This window comes from Humulus lupulus, chromosome 5, assembly GCF_963169125.1.
Source record: "Humulus lupulus chromosome 5, drHumLupu1.1, whole genome shotgun sequence".
NCBI lineage: Eukaryota > Viridiplantae > Streptophyta > Magnoliopsida > Rosales > Cannabaceae > Humulus > Humulus lupulus.
The window spans coordinates 240891851-240908833 of record NC_084797.1 but is presented as its reverse complement, the minus strand read 5'-3'; the positions used below and the strand labels follow the sequence as shown (position 1 = coordinate 240908833).

At 29.4% G+C, this 16983-nt stretch overlaps 1 protein-coding gene and 1 long non-coding RNA gene across 2 annotated transcripts; one reads left to right on the top strand and one right to left on the bottom strand.

The window, feature by feature from the left end:
* The first annotated feature begins 8610 nt into the window (after window positions 1-8610).
* LOC133778556 (uncharacterized) lies at window positions 8611-9794 on the top strand. Its single transcript, XR_009869121.1, has 2 exons — window positions 8611-9269; window positions 9512-9794. It is a non-coding gene; the product is annotated as an uncharacterized LOC133778556 (long non-coding RNA).
* A 3376-nt stretch (window positions 9795-13170) lies between these two features.
* On the bottom strand, window positions 13171-16405 carry LOC133834099 (uncharacterized mitochondrial protein AtMg00810-like). Its single transcript, XM_062263601.1, has 4 exons — window positions 16271-16405; window positions 16116-16190; window positions 15586-15647; window positions 13171-14868 (listed from the first exon to the last, which is right to left on the bottom strand). The coding sequence occupies exon 4, from the start codon at window positions 14559-14561 to the stop codon at window positions 13635-13637; it is 927 nt and encodes a 308-aa protein (XP_062119585.1). The 5' UTR covers window positions 14562-14868; window positions 15586-15647; window positions 16116-16190; window positions 16271-16405; the 3' UTR covers window positions 13171-13634.
* Between the last annotated feature and the right edge of the window lie 578 nt (window positions 16406-16983).

Sequence of the window (16983 nt, the reverse complement as noted above, 5' to 3'; positions counted from 1 at the left end):
ATTTTGGTTCAAGCCGGGATTTAGTTGGAAACTCCTAGCAATAGTTATGGATTTTATAAGTTTAACCTATAGTTTAAGAATATTAATTATAATATAATGTTTGATTAATATTGCTGGTTATTAATATGATGATTATTATAACCTAAGGTTTAGATAGAGCCAATAGGATTATGACACTTGTCATATGCATGATTATTAAAGAGTCATTATTTTAATAAGGGAAATATAAGACTTAGTCTTCACCAGAATCTGTTAGGAGCATGATATTTATTTAGATATTCAGATTTTAGACTCACAATTTTATTTATTTGTGATTTAGATATTTTATTTATTTGTGATTTAGATAATAAAATAGATTTTTCATAACTTTAGGGTACTGTAACTTCCGACTTATTTTTGATCCAGTTATGTTATGAATTTCGAAAAATATTATTTCTAAAAAGTTGTAGATAATTTAATTAACTTTCTAACGGTATAAAGATATTCTAAATCGGAGTCCTACAGCTCCAGATATGTTGATTTTACTGTAGGTTAGTTTAGAGTTACGGGATTTAGAAAGTTAGAAGATTTTTATTCCTTAGGATTCTATTTTAAATTTGAATTTAAATTTGGATTATAATTAGAAGATTTTTATCCCTTAGGATTCTATTTTAAATTTGAATTTAAATTTGGATTATAATTAGAAGATTTTTATTCCAATAACTCTATAAATAGGACCTAGCACCAAGCCTTTTCATTCATTCTTCAAGCATTGATCAGGGCCTTTCAGGTGCTAGTGAGACTGTAGAGTGATAAACACTTGGGTTGGGGTTATAAGCTTAATCATTATAAGCTTAATAAACACTTGGGAAGTAAGGTTATAGTGTATTTCGGTTTCGAGGTATAGTTCGGTCATAGAAGCATTCAAGGTATTCCTATTCTTAGTTCCTTTCAGTATTGTTTCATTAGTTTTATAGTCCTAACTCAGTCTTCTCTATTCTTGGTTAGGCATCTAAGTTCTTCGAACTTGAGGTTTCTTGTCGGTAAGAATATTTTCGATGGTTTTTAGTTCATTCATCTCTTTCTTTTAGAATACTCACCTCTATATATTAATGGTTTTTAGGAGTGTTCCAAAATCCCGACTTTGTTCTCATCATCCCGGTATATTGGTAAGGAAAATAGGATAGTTTTATATGCTTATATGTTATGTTGATATGTTATGATAAGTTATGCTATAGTATGTTATGTTATGTTTTCTTATGTTTCATGGTTATGATTTACCCTACCTCAGATATTAGACAGGGGATGTAGATGGGTTATCATAAACCTACCATGTGATCTAACCTACCTCAGATATTAGAAAGGGGACGTAGATGGTTTATTACATGTTTTAATGGTCATTAATAGTATAGTCTTATATGATGTACGTCTTTATAGATATATGTTATATGTTTATAGATTATAGTTATGTGTATGATTATGTTTCATGCTTGTTGTAGATTTTCCTTGCTGGGCATTAGGCTCATTCCTTTATGTTTATATGTGCAGGAAAATAGTTATGGCGGCGGAAAGATTCTTGGCAGCTTGGGGATGTGTATTGAGGCAGGATGGAATCGGTGGATTGCGCGTTCGATTAGAGGATGAAGTTTTCTTTTTCTTTAAGTTATGATTTCTATGTATTATTTTTCCGCACTTAATTTTGTAACCAATTTATTTAAGTTATGTTTTGTTTTCAAAACAATGGGATCCCATATCCTAAATGAATTTTTATGTATTTAACCTTTACTTTACAGTTTTTAAATAAAGTTATGGTTATTTCATATGTACGTTTTCTTAAGATTAGTATAATAGTCATTAATGGTCCAAAGTCTAGAATAGTTGGGTCGTTACAAAATATTTATTTAAAAGGAAGTGAGAAAAAAAATCTATGAACTAAAAAAAAAACATTACTATAGGTCTCTTATAATGGTAATAATCAAGCCTAAGTAGTAGGTGTAACTTAATATTTTTAGTATAGCAATGCACATACATTATTAGATGTCATATTAGTATTGTTTGTATATTAATTAAGAATAATTAAATTTGATAAACAATTGACTTCTCTACTATAACAATAACAATGGGATATTTTTTTAAAGTATTTTATAAATATCCACTAAGGTTTTGCTCACAAAACTTACATTAATTGACTAGTTTTGTAAAGCACATTTCTTGAGCTACTTAATTAACTTTGTAGTTTATTTAATAAGCATACAAATTGTTTTTTTCTTTCTTTCTATGACCACAAAATAAAGGATTGTTTTTATCAAAAAAAAAAAAAACGTTTGAAACAATGTGTTTCTCAATTTTTTTCATTAAAAGAAAAACAATGACTTTCTACTACAAATTTGAAACAATGACTTTCTCTTACAAATTTGAAATAATGTGGTTCTCAATTTTCTTTTTATTTAATGTGAGACTTTTTATTTCTAACATTCCCTGTCGAGTGATATAATGAGCCATTTTAGACACAACAAAACAATAAATATGCTTTTTTACATTATTTTACAAGATCAAATAAGAAGATTTGTGAAATGTATTTGAATGCCACAAAACTAGATTTAAAATTTTTATTATGTTATCCAAAATAGGTCAAAAAAAAAAGTAAGGACAAAACGACATATTACAAATTGAAGTAAAGGTCCCAAATGAAGGTTTAACCTTAGTTCTTCATATCATATTACAAATTGAAAAAGTAGGATTGAGTTCTAATTGATGAAGTAATATTTTTCTTTATATGAGTTGTGTTTCTCATATTTTTCCAATGTTGAACTTTTTATTTCTAATATTTTCTACCTAATAATTCATTTTACTAAATATCTTCATTTTACTAATAATTCTTAAATTATTATTTTTAGCGATTAAATTTTTAAAATTTAATTTAATTAAAAAATGCATGCTAATTGATGAAAAGTGTTGTAATCATACTACAAAATTCACAATAATTTTAAAAAAAAATAACAAAAAAAAATTACTATAAATATGCAACACGACATTAATTGCTACTATTTTTTTTAGAAATTAACTGCTTCTATTTTGAAGATACAAAACTTAATTAAGAAAAACAATGACTATTTTAATATTTTCCAGGACAATTAAACACTCTAAAAATATATACATAATGTAATTTTCACTAATTTTACCCAAAAAAAAAGGTACAAAAATGTGTCTTTTTCAAAGTTTGAATTTGAAAATCAAGCAGTCTCTGCATATATATATATATATATATATATATATGTGTGTGTGTGTGGCTGAAATGGCACTACAAACTAGTACGTATGGGGGGCTGTAGAGCAGCTTATATATGAAGCAACACAGACTGAGACAGTTTTCTTTTTATTACATTATTTGGTTAAGACAAAATATTGGCAAAGATAACTAGAATTATAAGACTATACGAAGTACATTGACATGATTGGAACCATATTATAACATGGTCTGTCTATATTACTAATTTATTTAAAAAAATTTAAATGTAGTGAAGATCATATAGGAATTTTATTATTAAAATGCATAGCTGTGTCCACCACACTTGGGCAGGGTGGTGGGGCCTTGACATTTTTTGCCAAGGTTGGGAGTTAAAACCCTCCAAGCCCTCGGATTCATATAGACTCGCATATATTTGTGCTCTCATAGGTTGTTTTATTTAGTACTTTGAAAGTCGGTAGTCTTCCTATCTTTTCTTATTATGACGAGATTAATTCGAATTCTTATTTTAAGGTAACACTGAAGATGAAATATTTCTGATAGGTTATTGTCGGATTTGAGATCTCAATATGTATTGGAATTATTGCTATAATATGTGTATGTACCAACTATTGAAAAATGTAATGAATTCAAAAATAAAATAAAACATTTTGTCACAATTTGATAAGAAAAACGAAACTTCATAGTATGTTGTGGTGGAATACTCACCAATAAGGGCTAATTCTAAGGTACCTTTACTCTCAATATATTATATTTTCTGGTTATTAATCATATGATTTGGCATTAGCAAATGTTGGGACCAAGATTTTGAAACATAAACCATAATCTCACCTTTCTAATTTATTTGTTTATTTTATTAAAAAAAAGAATGTTAACCTTATTTTGGTCTATTATTCTACACATGGACACACTAGCATTCTACTTTTTTTTTTATTATTATTATTATTGAAATAAATAAAAACAATACCACTTTTGGTACTTACTTTGTGTAATGTATCGCCTTTGTTTTGTTCATTTTTTTAATTAAATAGTAAAAAATTCAATCACATTTAAATAATTTTAATAGAAATCTAAAGTTATAAAGTATTAATAATATTGCACCATTGGAACTACTAAAATTTTACTGATCATTTATTATAAAATGATGTATTTTTATTATAAAAGAACTCAATGTCTTAACTTTTTCATATAAAAAGTTAAAAACTCTGTAATACAATTTTCTTTTTAACATGACATTCTTTAATGTGTATTATATTCAAAATATATGTATATATAAAAGATTTCTTAATAGTTACTACCCATATAAATGAGTATTAACAATTATGATGATGTGTCAACATAGTAACTTGATATAGCAAGTTACCAATAGGTAATGATTTTTTTTTTACATTAATTTCGAATTTTCATATATAATGCTTAAGTAATATTTTTTTTAATTCTTTAATTTAATAAATATGTGACCACCATGTAATCAGGTAGTCTTTCCAAAAATTTAAAAAAAATCAAAATTTATTTTTAGAAATATTAACTAACAACTATAAATATGGATCATTGATCTTAATCTAATGATTAATATTACAGTAATCATCAATTAGTAGTAACCATTACGAGTGACTATATATATATATAAGCTTTGCTAATTGGTAAATCAATCTCAGTTAGCTCAAGTAGTTTCAGTTGATTAGTTAAAGGTATCAAGATCCATTGGCTAAAGTTAGATATGGCAGCACAAATACTACTTCTTTCTTCAACTTCAACAAATGCTTATGTTCTTAGCTCTTCCAAATGTTTGAAACCTTATTTTTCTCAAATTTGTTAAACTTTTCTCTTACAATAATCAAATTTGTTCCTCCCCAAGAACCAGTTAATGGATCAAATAATCTTAACTATGGTGCATGGAAAAGAAAATATCAATTTCTTTTTTTTATAATAGTTTATGATTTAATGACTTTTTCTGTTCTAATACTTTATTTGAGTAGACAGAACTAGTATATAAGGGAGGGGCCTTGGTCTCTCAAAAATATTTGAAAAAAAATTATATGGTATTTTATATAATTATCCTTAATTTTTCTATAAATTGTATATTTACCCTTCCTCAAACAAAAATTTATCTTTTGGCCTCCTTGCAACACAAATTTGCTTAATGAATGTTGAAGTACATTAAAGGAATTGGAATTTTATTTTATTTTTTGGGTATATAAACATTTGGTATCCTGTGTTTTATCGAAATACATACTTGGTAACTTATGTTTTCAATAATGCTCATTTGGTATCTTGTAATTTGAAATCGTACACATTTGGTACCCTAGACTCAAATTTGAATGATAAAATTTTATCAATATAACAAAACTGTCATAAATTATATGTATTTAAGTAATCAAATTTGAATAAAAAATCCATATAATTGAGTGCAGTTTGGTCGTATTAATAAAATTTTATTGATCAAACTTGAGTTCAGGGTACCAAATATGTATGATTTCATGAACATTATTAAAAATATAGGTTATCGAGTATGTATTTTGATAAAATACATAATACTAAATAAGTATTTACCATGTTTTTTCCTTCTAAATTTGGTATCTCTAATGCATCATTTTACTTATTTTATTATATAAATAATTATATAACATAGAATGGTTTAGTAAATAAATAAATATAAAAGGATGTGATATTTTAGAATATGTAAGACCATCTTAGATACATAAAAATTGACATGAATTCATATGTGGTTAACTTATAATATTAAAAAAGTTTGTATTCATATGTGGTTAACTTATAATATTAAAAAAGTCAACAAAAATAAATTAAATTACAAATGAGATATTTGATTATAATTACTAGACACAGTTATTTAATATTAGATTTTAATCAATAAATTGGCCCTTTTTCGAAAAGAGCTTTAAACCATGCACTTTTAATGCATGACTCATGAGGGCACATTCATTGATAATTGATATCATGTCATCAAGAATATTATTTTTATTTGAGTAATTATATTGGCACTCTTTCTTTTCTTCGCATCCCTCTAATTAATAATTTACAAATGTATAAATATAAATATTTGTAAATGTAAGTTGAGATTAATATTTTTATGTAATTTAAACAATAAAATCACATTACTTAAAACACTACACCTTGTTATTGATGTTTTAGAGTTATTTTTCATATAATCAAATAATTTTGTATTTAATTAAAGTTTAAAAAGAGTAAGTTTTAAAAATTATTTTATTAAGTATTTATTTAAAAGGAAGTGAGAAAAAAAATCTATGAACTAAAAAAAAAACATTACTATAGGTCTCTTATAATGGTAATAATCAAGCCTAAGTAGTAGGTGTAACTTAATATTTTTAGTATAGCAATGCACATACATTATTAGATGTCATATTAGTATTGTTTGTATATTAATTAAGAATAATTAAATTTGATAAACAATTGACTTCTCTACTATAACAATAACAATGGGATATTTTTTAAAAGTATTTTATAAATATCCACTAAGGTTTTGCTCACAAAACTTACATTAATTGACTAGTTTTGTAAAGCACATTTCTTGAGCTACTTAGGGCCTGATTGGTTCGTGATTGGAAAATTACATTTTTAAAAAGTGTGTTTCTAAAATAAAATCTGAATTTATAGTTTGAAAATATATTTTTGAAAATGTGATTGGTTCAATATCTGAAAACTGTTTTTGGGTTTTTAAAAACTGAATATGTGATTAATATGAAATCTAAAAATATAAAAAAAGTGATAGATTTGTAGGATTTTAGGATACAATGATTTGGAACCAGAGAAAACATGATTTTCATGTTTTTAATTTTATAACACAAAATTAGAATACTGATTTAAATTTTATTTTAAAAAACATCCTACCAATCACTTATTCTTATAGATCCCACTGTTTTCAAGTTTTTAAAATAATAAAATTAGATTTTGATACTCTACCAATCACACCCTAATTAACTTTGTAATTTATTTAATAAGCATACAAATTGTTTTTTTCTTCTTTCTATGACCACAAAATAAAGGATTTTTTTTTATAAAAAAAAAAACGTTTGAAACAATGTGTTTCTCAATTTTTTTTTATTAAAAGAAAAACAATGACTTTCTACTACAAATTTGAAACAATGACTTTCTCTTACAAATTTGAAATAATGTGTTTCTCAATTTTCTTTTTATTTAATGTGAGACTTTTTATTTCTAATATTCCCTGTCGAGTGATATAATGAGCAATTTTAGACACAACAAAACAACAAATATGCTTTTTTACATTATCTTACAAGATCAAATAAGAAGATTTGTGAAATGTATTTGAATGCCACAAAACTAGATTTAAAATTTTTATTATGCCATCCAAAATAGGTCAAAAAAAAAATCTAAGGACAAAACGACATATTACAAATTGAAGTAAAGGTCCCAAATGAAGGTTTAACCTTAGTTCTTCATATCATATTACAAATTGAAAAAGAAACGTCATTTCAAATAGGATTGAGTTCTAATTAATGAAGTAATATTTTTCTTTGTATGAGTTATGTGTTTCTCATATTTTTCCAATGTTAAACTTTTTATTTCTAATATTTTCTACCTAATAATTCATTTTACTAATAATTCTTAAATTATTGTTTTTAGCGATTAAATTTTTAAAATTTAATTTAATTAAAAAATGCATGCTAATTGATGAAAAGTGTTGTAATCATGCTACAAAATTCACAATAATTTAAAAAAAAATACTATAAATATGCAACACGGCATTAACTGCTACTATTTTGAAGATACAAAACTTAATTAAGAAAAACAATGACTATTTTAATATTTTCCAGGACAATTAAAAACTCTAAAAATATATACATAATGTAATTTTCACTAATTTTACCCAAAATCACACGCTGCTGCGGGTGTCAAAATTAATACATTCTTCATCCCATATTTGTTTCTTAAAAAAAGAATAATAAAGACTGTTTGGTAACACTTAAAAAAAAATAGTTTTTTATTTAATTAATTAAAATTTTGAAAATTAAATATAAAATGGGTTTAATAACTCTATTTTTATTTATTATTTTTTTAAATTTTAACTAAAATTTATTAAATTTTGAAAATAAAAATTTTCACTTTCAAAATTTTTTTAAACAGTTTTCATTTTTTCCTTTCATTTTTTCATTTTTTCTTCAAATCAACATCTTATATTGTTAAACAAAAAATAAAAATAGAAGTTATCAAACACGTTTATTATTTTTTATTTTTAAAAACAAAAAACAAAAATAGTTACCAAATATATTTTTATTTTTTAAAAATAAAAAAATAATAATATTTTCATTTTTGTGTTTAAAAAATTCAAAAACAAAAATTTTACCAAACACAACCATAATAATAAACAAAGTAAAAAAAAATAAAAATGGAAATGAAAATGAAAAGTACACGTGGCAGAATCAGGACCGTAGCATACGGCGCCAACTAAGGATGTTGGGATAGAAATTGGGTGGAGAAGATGGGATATCACAGAGCACACAGACTGTCAAAAATAGAGAAAAGCTGAGTCAAGTCAAGCCTCAGTCAGCTCACATGTGATGGGCCTCAGCCAGCACCACTCCACCCCCATCCGAATATGGGCCCCACCTATCCAGCCCATTTTACCGGCTCTACCGGTTTTCTCTCTCCTCCTCAGCCCTCAAAAAGCCCGGCCCATATAATTGCACCATTTCTCCCTCTCTCTCACCTCTTCCTTCTTCTTCTTCTTCCATAATCAGCTTTTAAGTTTCAGAAAACAAAAACTCTCTCTCTCTGCGCGGGGCTCTCCGGAGCCCATTGAACGGAGGCTGAGAAGGACTCGCACCCTTTGGATTCGTCTGAACGACGTCGCAGAGAGAGATTGTGGGTTGAGCTTGAGCTTCTTCTTCGTCATTTTTTGTTTTTCAACGGATTTTTCTTCTTCTGAGAAAAAAGAAAAATGGAGATTTCCAGGGTTTTGTTCTTCGTTTTGGCTGTTGCTTCTCTCTTTTTGACGACTAGGGCTCAATCTTCTGCTCCGGCTCCCGCTCCCACCAGCGACGGTGAGTTCTCAGCTGTTTTGTTACAGATCTGAATTTGATTATGATTGTCAATGCAGCACCGTATTTTGCCCTTTTATCATTTTCCTGTGATGTCGAATTAGGGCTAAAGAGGAATGGGTCTTGAAAATGCGATGATGCTATGCTGTGTTTTCAATCAAATTGATAATGTTTGTGATTAAGATTTGTTTGCCATTAGGAGCAATTTGGTTATGGTTTTTTTGTTTTTTTTGGTGACATTTCAGGGGCAACCATAGACCAAGGGGTTGCATGCCTGTTGATGTTGGTGGCTCTGGTGTTGACATACCTAATTCACTGAATTGGAACTCTTTTTGCCATTTCTGGCGAATTGAAATAATGCATAGTATTAGAGATGAAGAGAGATTTGAATTGGGGTTGGATTTGTTGTGTGATTTGGTCCTGAATTGGGAAAATCTATGGATTTATACTAATTAGGTGTTCTGATTTTGACAATTATGTGTATTGACTTCTAGTTATAATACTCTTTCACTGTCATTTTCATTTCAATCTGCTTTCAATGGGTCATTTCCAGTATCTTTAGTTCCATCAAACCTGCCATTGTTTGAAACAAGAACAAGTTTTGAATTTTACAATACCAACTCTTATATAATAACAATACTAATAAAAAGGAACTGCAAAAGGGTATTAATAGCATCGAAATTCTCGAAAGAAATTGGTGTTATTTGGAACCCAATATGCCTTTTGTTTCTAAAGTTTCTCTACATGAAACTTAGTAAGTATCAAAATTTACAAGGAAATTGGTATATAACTATACATGGTTATTCTTAACATTTTAAGAGCACCAAACAAGTAGAAAAAAAATGTAAAATAGAGAATTTTATTGGAGTTTTTTTTTCATTAAGATGGGTTAAAAATTAGAACAACCTTAACTAAGAGTAACAATTAGCTAAATTTTCCCACACATCATTCATGGAGTTTTTTTTTTATCGAAATTAAAGTTTATCTTATTACCAAAACAATCACATCCCCAATCAAAATGAAGGAAAAGAACACAAAATAATAAGTCGATGGTAAATGAAATTAAGAAGATATGTTTATCTTCATTGAATCTTTGATCCAATAGTCAAGTTTTCAGCAAATGCAGAGTAAGAACTCGAATGAAATGGTACACATATAACTCAATTTCTAAGCTGAAACTCTTTTTCAAATAAAATACCCCATAAATCAGTGTAAAGTATCATCTTTTTTCAACATCAATATTGATGAGGTTAGTGTCTGATATACAAATTACAAAAGTGTATTTTGAATAAAAACTCTGATCAAATGTAGCAACAATATTCATCCGGGTGTTTATCAATACATAATTCAATCAAGTTTTCTTGTCACTCGGCTTTGCTTCCTGTTCAGCTATTGAGAACTTCCTCACTTTCTGCATAGCAGAAAAAGATAGAACAATAAGATGGATTTGGGCAGAAATGAACAGTTTGAGTCAAAACTAAGATCTCAACATCATTAGATGACTAATATAAGCAGAGCTTTAATACAGATTCAAGAGCCAAAGTTAGATGTTCTTTTTTTGATGATTCATTCACATATTTCAATTATACAAACAGTTTTTTGCTTCATCATTCTCAATTAAAAAACACTGGGGCGAACCCATTTTAGTACCCAATCAGATCTTATAAATGAAGCTCGATTACAAGTTCATCGGCAATCAAATTAAGGGAAATCATCAAAATTCCATCAACTTAATTCTCAATCTGATCCACTGATCCGAGCTAACTAAATCAATATGTGGTCCATTAATTCAACCCCAACTCCATCGACTCGAAGAATTTAAACATGAAAAAAGAAAAGAAAAGAATTACCTTGTTGAGAACGCAGTCTCGCAAAGAATTCAAAAGACGGACGCATTTGTCCTGGTCGTAAGGAGATTGAGTGACGCAATTGAGAAGATCAAGAGCCTCCTCCGCACATACGGGCTGAGCAACAGAAGCAGCAGAATGTTCCATTGGATTTCAGAATTAGGGTTTTTAGAGCCTCTTGATAAAACCCCGCTTAAATCTTGATAAAACCCTTATTTTCTTTTTGCGTATTGTTTGGTTCTCGGGAAAAAGAAGAAATGGACTACTCTTTTTAGGCTGCTCTTTTTAGCAAACAACCGGCAAAGCACATCGTTTTGCCTAATTAATTTTTATTAAAGAATATGGTAATTAAAAAAAATTATTTTTATAAGTACTTAGTTATAATATTTTTATTTATTAAATTATAATATTTTTATTTATTAAAATTATCATTTTATCGTTTTTTTTTTCTTCAGTATATATGGTTTTCCCCTCACTACTCTTCATTTTTCTTTTCCTTTTTTTAATTCTACCAAAATTAAAAATATATATACATATGATTTTATTAAAATTTTGTGTAAACAATTATTATTTAACCAAATTTTACATAGAAGGTGTTTAAACTCATTTGTGGATTTATAATTGTAAAGTTCAAACTTTTTGTTTGAAAATTCTTGAGGTGTAAAGATTATGATTGAAAACATAGCATCAAGAATAAGAAAATGTCACAAATGAGCAAAATTATTTGTTGACAATAGATGATTGATTTCTTTAGTTCAACATTAAAGTTTAACAAAAACTATGTTTAAGAGAAGCTGTGGAATTAGAATTCAAATGAAATAGAGCATCTATTTTTTTCTCACTCCTAGAGTTCTTATTGATACTCCTAGACTCCTTATACTAAATGCATTTATGCCTCTCCTAAACTATTTTTGACAAGTCTTTCAAGAAGAGGCTTTTGGCATTGGATGGAAAAACACAATTGTTAAGTACAATTGACATAATTTATGTACTTAAATTTTAAAGGGATATGGGCGGCATAAATATCTAAGTTTATATATGTGTTGTACTTAAATACCTAACTTTTAATTTTGACGACATAAATACCTAACGTTTACTTTTTGTTACAATTATTAGGTTTTGCTGTTAAGTGTCAAATAGACAAATACTATAAGTCACATGAAAGAGGAATTTGTCCTATGCTTTTTTTTACGGCTATCCAAAGAGTCCACTAGCACCAAAGACTCCCCAACCTCATAAAGGGATGACCCACTTAGGGGGTGTTTGGTATGGGGGTTTGGTTTGAATCTAATACATGTTTGGTAAATTTATTTTTAATGGCTTGTGGGTTTGTGTTTTCAAGTGGGTCTCATTTTTTAGCTTGATTTGAGGGTAATCTTAACCCCTATAAACACTTGAGTTTCACATTCCCTTAATCTAAACTCCCTCTAACTCTACTCCCCCAAACTCAAACATCATACCAAACACCCATTTAGGAAGAGAATATTGTAATCTCGTATAAACTAATAAAAATTGATTTTTGAACGACCATCATAAAAGTCATAGTAGATTCATCCATTGTTATTATAGGACCACGACTGATATCATAAACTCCCTCTAACTCTACTCCCCCAAACCCAAACATCATACTAAACACCCCTTTAGGAAGAGAATATTGTAATCTTGTATAGACTTATAAAAATCAATTTTTGAACGAGCATCATAAAAGTCATAATAGATTCATCCCTTGTCATTATAGGACCATGACTGATATCAGAATTTTCTTAAATACAAAAGAGTTATGGCATATGTGCTAACAACTTTAGAATGGGTTCATGTAAAATAAATGGTAGTTCAGAAACCTATTATGCTTTTCATCCAAAAGAAGAATGAATGAAGAGTTTGGCAGCTACAATTGGCCTTTACAACTGAACCAGATCATTCTAATAGTGCATCTATGACCTTAAAGTCAATTCTCTTGTTGCCATTTGAGTTAATTGGATCCTTTTGTTCCATTTAATATATGAGTAATGATATATGCACCTTATTAAGACTGAAATCAATGGTGAAAAGATGAATTGTATATTGATGTAAAAACAATACAGAAGGTATTTTATACTTGAGACCAATACAACAATATACTAATTGAATACAGTTAGAGCATAAACTAATTACTGTTAGGACAGCTAATCACTAACAGAACAATAACTAACACTAACAATCATAAGGAGTCTCTAACACCCCCCCTCAAACTTAGGGTGGATAATGATACAACGCTAAGTTTGTCTCTAAGATACAAGAACCGAGTGCTTGATAATGCTTTTGTCAAGATATCTGCGATTTGGTCTTGAGCAGGAGTATGACGAACAGTTAGCTGGCCACTGATGATCTTCTCTCGAACGAAATACAGGTCTAACTCAATGTGTTTCGTTCTAGCATGTAGAACAGGATTTTGAGACATCAAAACAGTACTTTTATTGTCACACCATATTGTTGGAGTAAGCGGCTGGAAAACCCGAAGTTCAGCAAGTAAGGATTGAATCTAGACCAACTCCGCAGTAGTGTTTGCTAGACTGCGATACTCAGATTCTGTACTAGATCTGGAAACAGTTCTTTGCTTTTTTGAAGCCCAAGAAACCAAGTTAGCTCCAAGGAAAATGCAGAAACCAGTAGTGCTGCGCCTATCATCAGGATCAGATGCCCAATCTGCGTCACAAAAGGCAGTAAGAGATAGCTGGGAAGACCGTGACAGATGCAAGCCATAATCCAAAGTACCCTTGAGATAACGCAAAATTTTCTTGACAACTTTGAAATGACTTTGAAGTGGATTTTGCATAAATTGAGACACTCGATTTACAGCATAAGTGATCTCTGGTCTGGTTATTGTAGCATATTGTAGAGCCCCAACAAGACTTCTATAAAAATGAGGTTCTGTAACAAGATCACTGCCAAAGGCAGACAGTTTCTCCCCAGAAGTCATTGGATTAGTGAGAGAGTTTGCAAACTGCATTTTTGCGCGCCAGAGAAGATCAGTGATATATTTCTTTTGGCAAAGATGGAGTCCTGAATCAGTGTGCTCAACCTGAATTCCAAGGAAGTAATTTATATGACCGAGATCTTTAAGAGCAAATAATCTGTCAAGCTGAGAAACAAGAGTAGAAATGGCATCTGTATCACTCCCTGTGACAAGAATGTCATCAACATATACAAGGATGAAGCAAATATGTTGAGGAGTAAACCGTAAAAATAAAGATGTATCAGCTCTGGAACTAGTAAAACCAAGAGAGAAAATAGCAGATTTAAGTTTATCAAACCATGCTCGTGGGGCTTGACGTAGTCCATACAGAGCCTTATGAAGTTTACACACAAGACTAGGGGAGGAAACATCCTTAAATCCAGGTGGCTGATGCATGAAAACCTCTTCCTTTAAGTCCCCTGTAACACCCTCACTTATTTTAGTTAAAACCATATTTGAGGTGTTACGTTTTAAAACTATATCATAATTTATTTCTGCGGAAGTCTGGACATTTTTTTTTTTTTAAACTTGAAAACTTATTTCACATTATTTACATTAAACATAAAGTGTGTCTCAAACATATTATACATAAGTATTAAATAACCCAATTTATTTTCAAAACATAACTTCACACTTTATTACAAACATCTCACTGATAACTGAAATAACCCACAAAAAGGTCGATGTATTCATATGTACAAATCAGGGTCAGGACCATGCTTCAGTTCTCCTCATATCATTCACATATTTCTTTCTTTACCTGCAACACAAGACATCTGTGAGCCTAAAGCTCAGTAAGCAAAGTAATGCATGCAATGCTAATGATTACCCAATATCAATGGACATATACAACTTCTTTTTAAATTTTGGGCCCCTTAATATTGTGCACACTATTTGAATTGGTCAATGCCTGCAGGGCTTGTTACACATATAATACAAAATCTCATGGGTTCTCCTCCGGCTAGCCATCACCACAGTAGGGCACATTAAAAACCTTATTCCATCGTTGCCCCGTCGGGCTCAAGAGTTAAGGCGGCCACACACTGTGGTGTCAATACATATAACAATAACTCATATGGAGGAGAAATAAAACGGAAACATGGCAAACAATATTATTGGTTCACTAAAACCTAGCCCAAATTATTGGGCAGCCACTATAAGCCTACTATAGGCCTCCGTTTACACTTATTAACACTTTCATTCGCCTTTTCAAAACAGTGGCACTGAACTTAAACTTCTTATAACAACTTTCTTTTATGTTGCACAAAACTTGCAAAGGCATCATATAATTAATCATCATAATATCATGCATGGTCTTATATCATATAATAATTTACCATATCACTATTATGCCATGCATAAAAATTTATGATGAAGTGTCACTGTATGTTAATACCACTTACTCACAAAATATTCATATAATGCATACTTTCACATAACACATAATTCTTGTGTTGCAGTTGAGTACTTTACTTACCTTTTGTCCAAAATATAGTTCACCGTGTAACAAGTGGTGTCTTAGGTATTGATATGCTTATCCTGACAATGGCATGGATTTCTCATCATAATGAAGGCAGTAAGACATTGAACTCTCATTTAAAAATACCCATAAAACATCATATCAAATTTCATACCCAAAGCATGCCTAAAATGCCTTAAACCACCTAGATCGAGCATTAGATTTATCTTAGACATTTGGAGAAATTTTGACAGAGTTTCCCCTTAATTTTAGCTATCCTCAAATATCAAAATCAACCAATAATCAACATCAAATAACCTGCCATAACCATATATCCCAAATACCAACATGATTCATCATAATGTTATCATATACCGATTTTGATAAAATTCTTATCTCCTAGATCATCACCCAAATTAAATGAGTCTCCACATATATTCAAACATTTATAAACATATATACTCTCTTATAAACTCAATCAAATAACCAAAAATCATCTTGTACTCCAAGAACCCCAAAAACCTCATAAAACACAAAATTTTACTTACCGAGCAACTTTTCGGCGAAGACAATCTCTTCAAGCTTTTCTAAACCTCAAACCACTTGGAAACCCCAAGAAATATCTTAAAAAGGATAAAACACCATATATAAGCTCTCAGAAAAATTCAAAAACATAGTTTAACTTCCAAGTACAAGAACTTACCATAAAAATGCTAGAACTAAGCTTAATCTACTTCTTTGGCTTTGCTTTCACTTGGAGCTCCTTAGAATTTCTTCAAACCAGCCAAGAAATGGTTTTTGGTTTTATTTTCTCTCTGTTTTTTAGAATAATGGTCGTGCAAAGTGATAAGGTTTGATGAAAATTCCTTATTTTCAATGATTTAGCCTTATTAAATCAAAATTTGACACCTTTCATCTCATCATTTCACCTTTTGACTTATGACAACCTTATCACTTCAATAATTTCGACTTAATCATCTGCTAGGCCTATTATCCTTATGTGTAAAACACTCACACCAAACCTTAGGTCCACATGACTTCATACCCAATAGTTATGCTTACCCGATCGAGCGTAGCGCACTTATGCTAAGCTCGTTTTGACTTTGCATCAATACCACTGATTATGTATACCTCCCATCAAGAATTGATCTAATGGTTCTAAAACCATTTTTACATCATCAATGAGACCTTAATCATACCTCGATTACATTTGGTAAATCCATAAATACTCAATTTTACACCGAAATACTAGTAATCGACATTGTACTATTTTTCATACTTAACCTATTTTGCCTTCTATATCTCACTTTCATCACTTAATTCCATGCCTTGTCCATATTTTTCATACTTTCTTATATCTTGAGCACATCAAACACCCATAAAAGACAACTCAAATGCCACAAGGTTAATAATATT

Bases quoted from the DNA above. Each gene is read 5' to 3' on its own strand.
- LOC133834099 (XM_062263601.1), bottom strand. From the start codon at position 14,561: ATGGTTTTAACTAAAATAAGTGAGGGTGTTACAGGGGACTTAAAGGAA.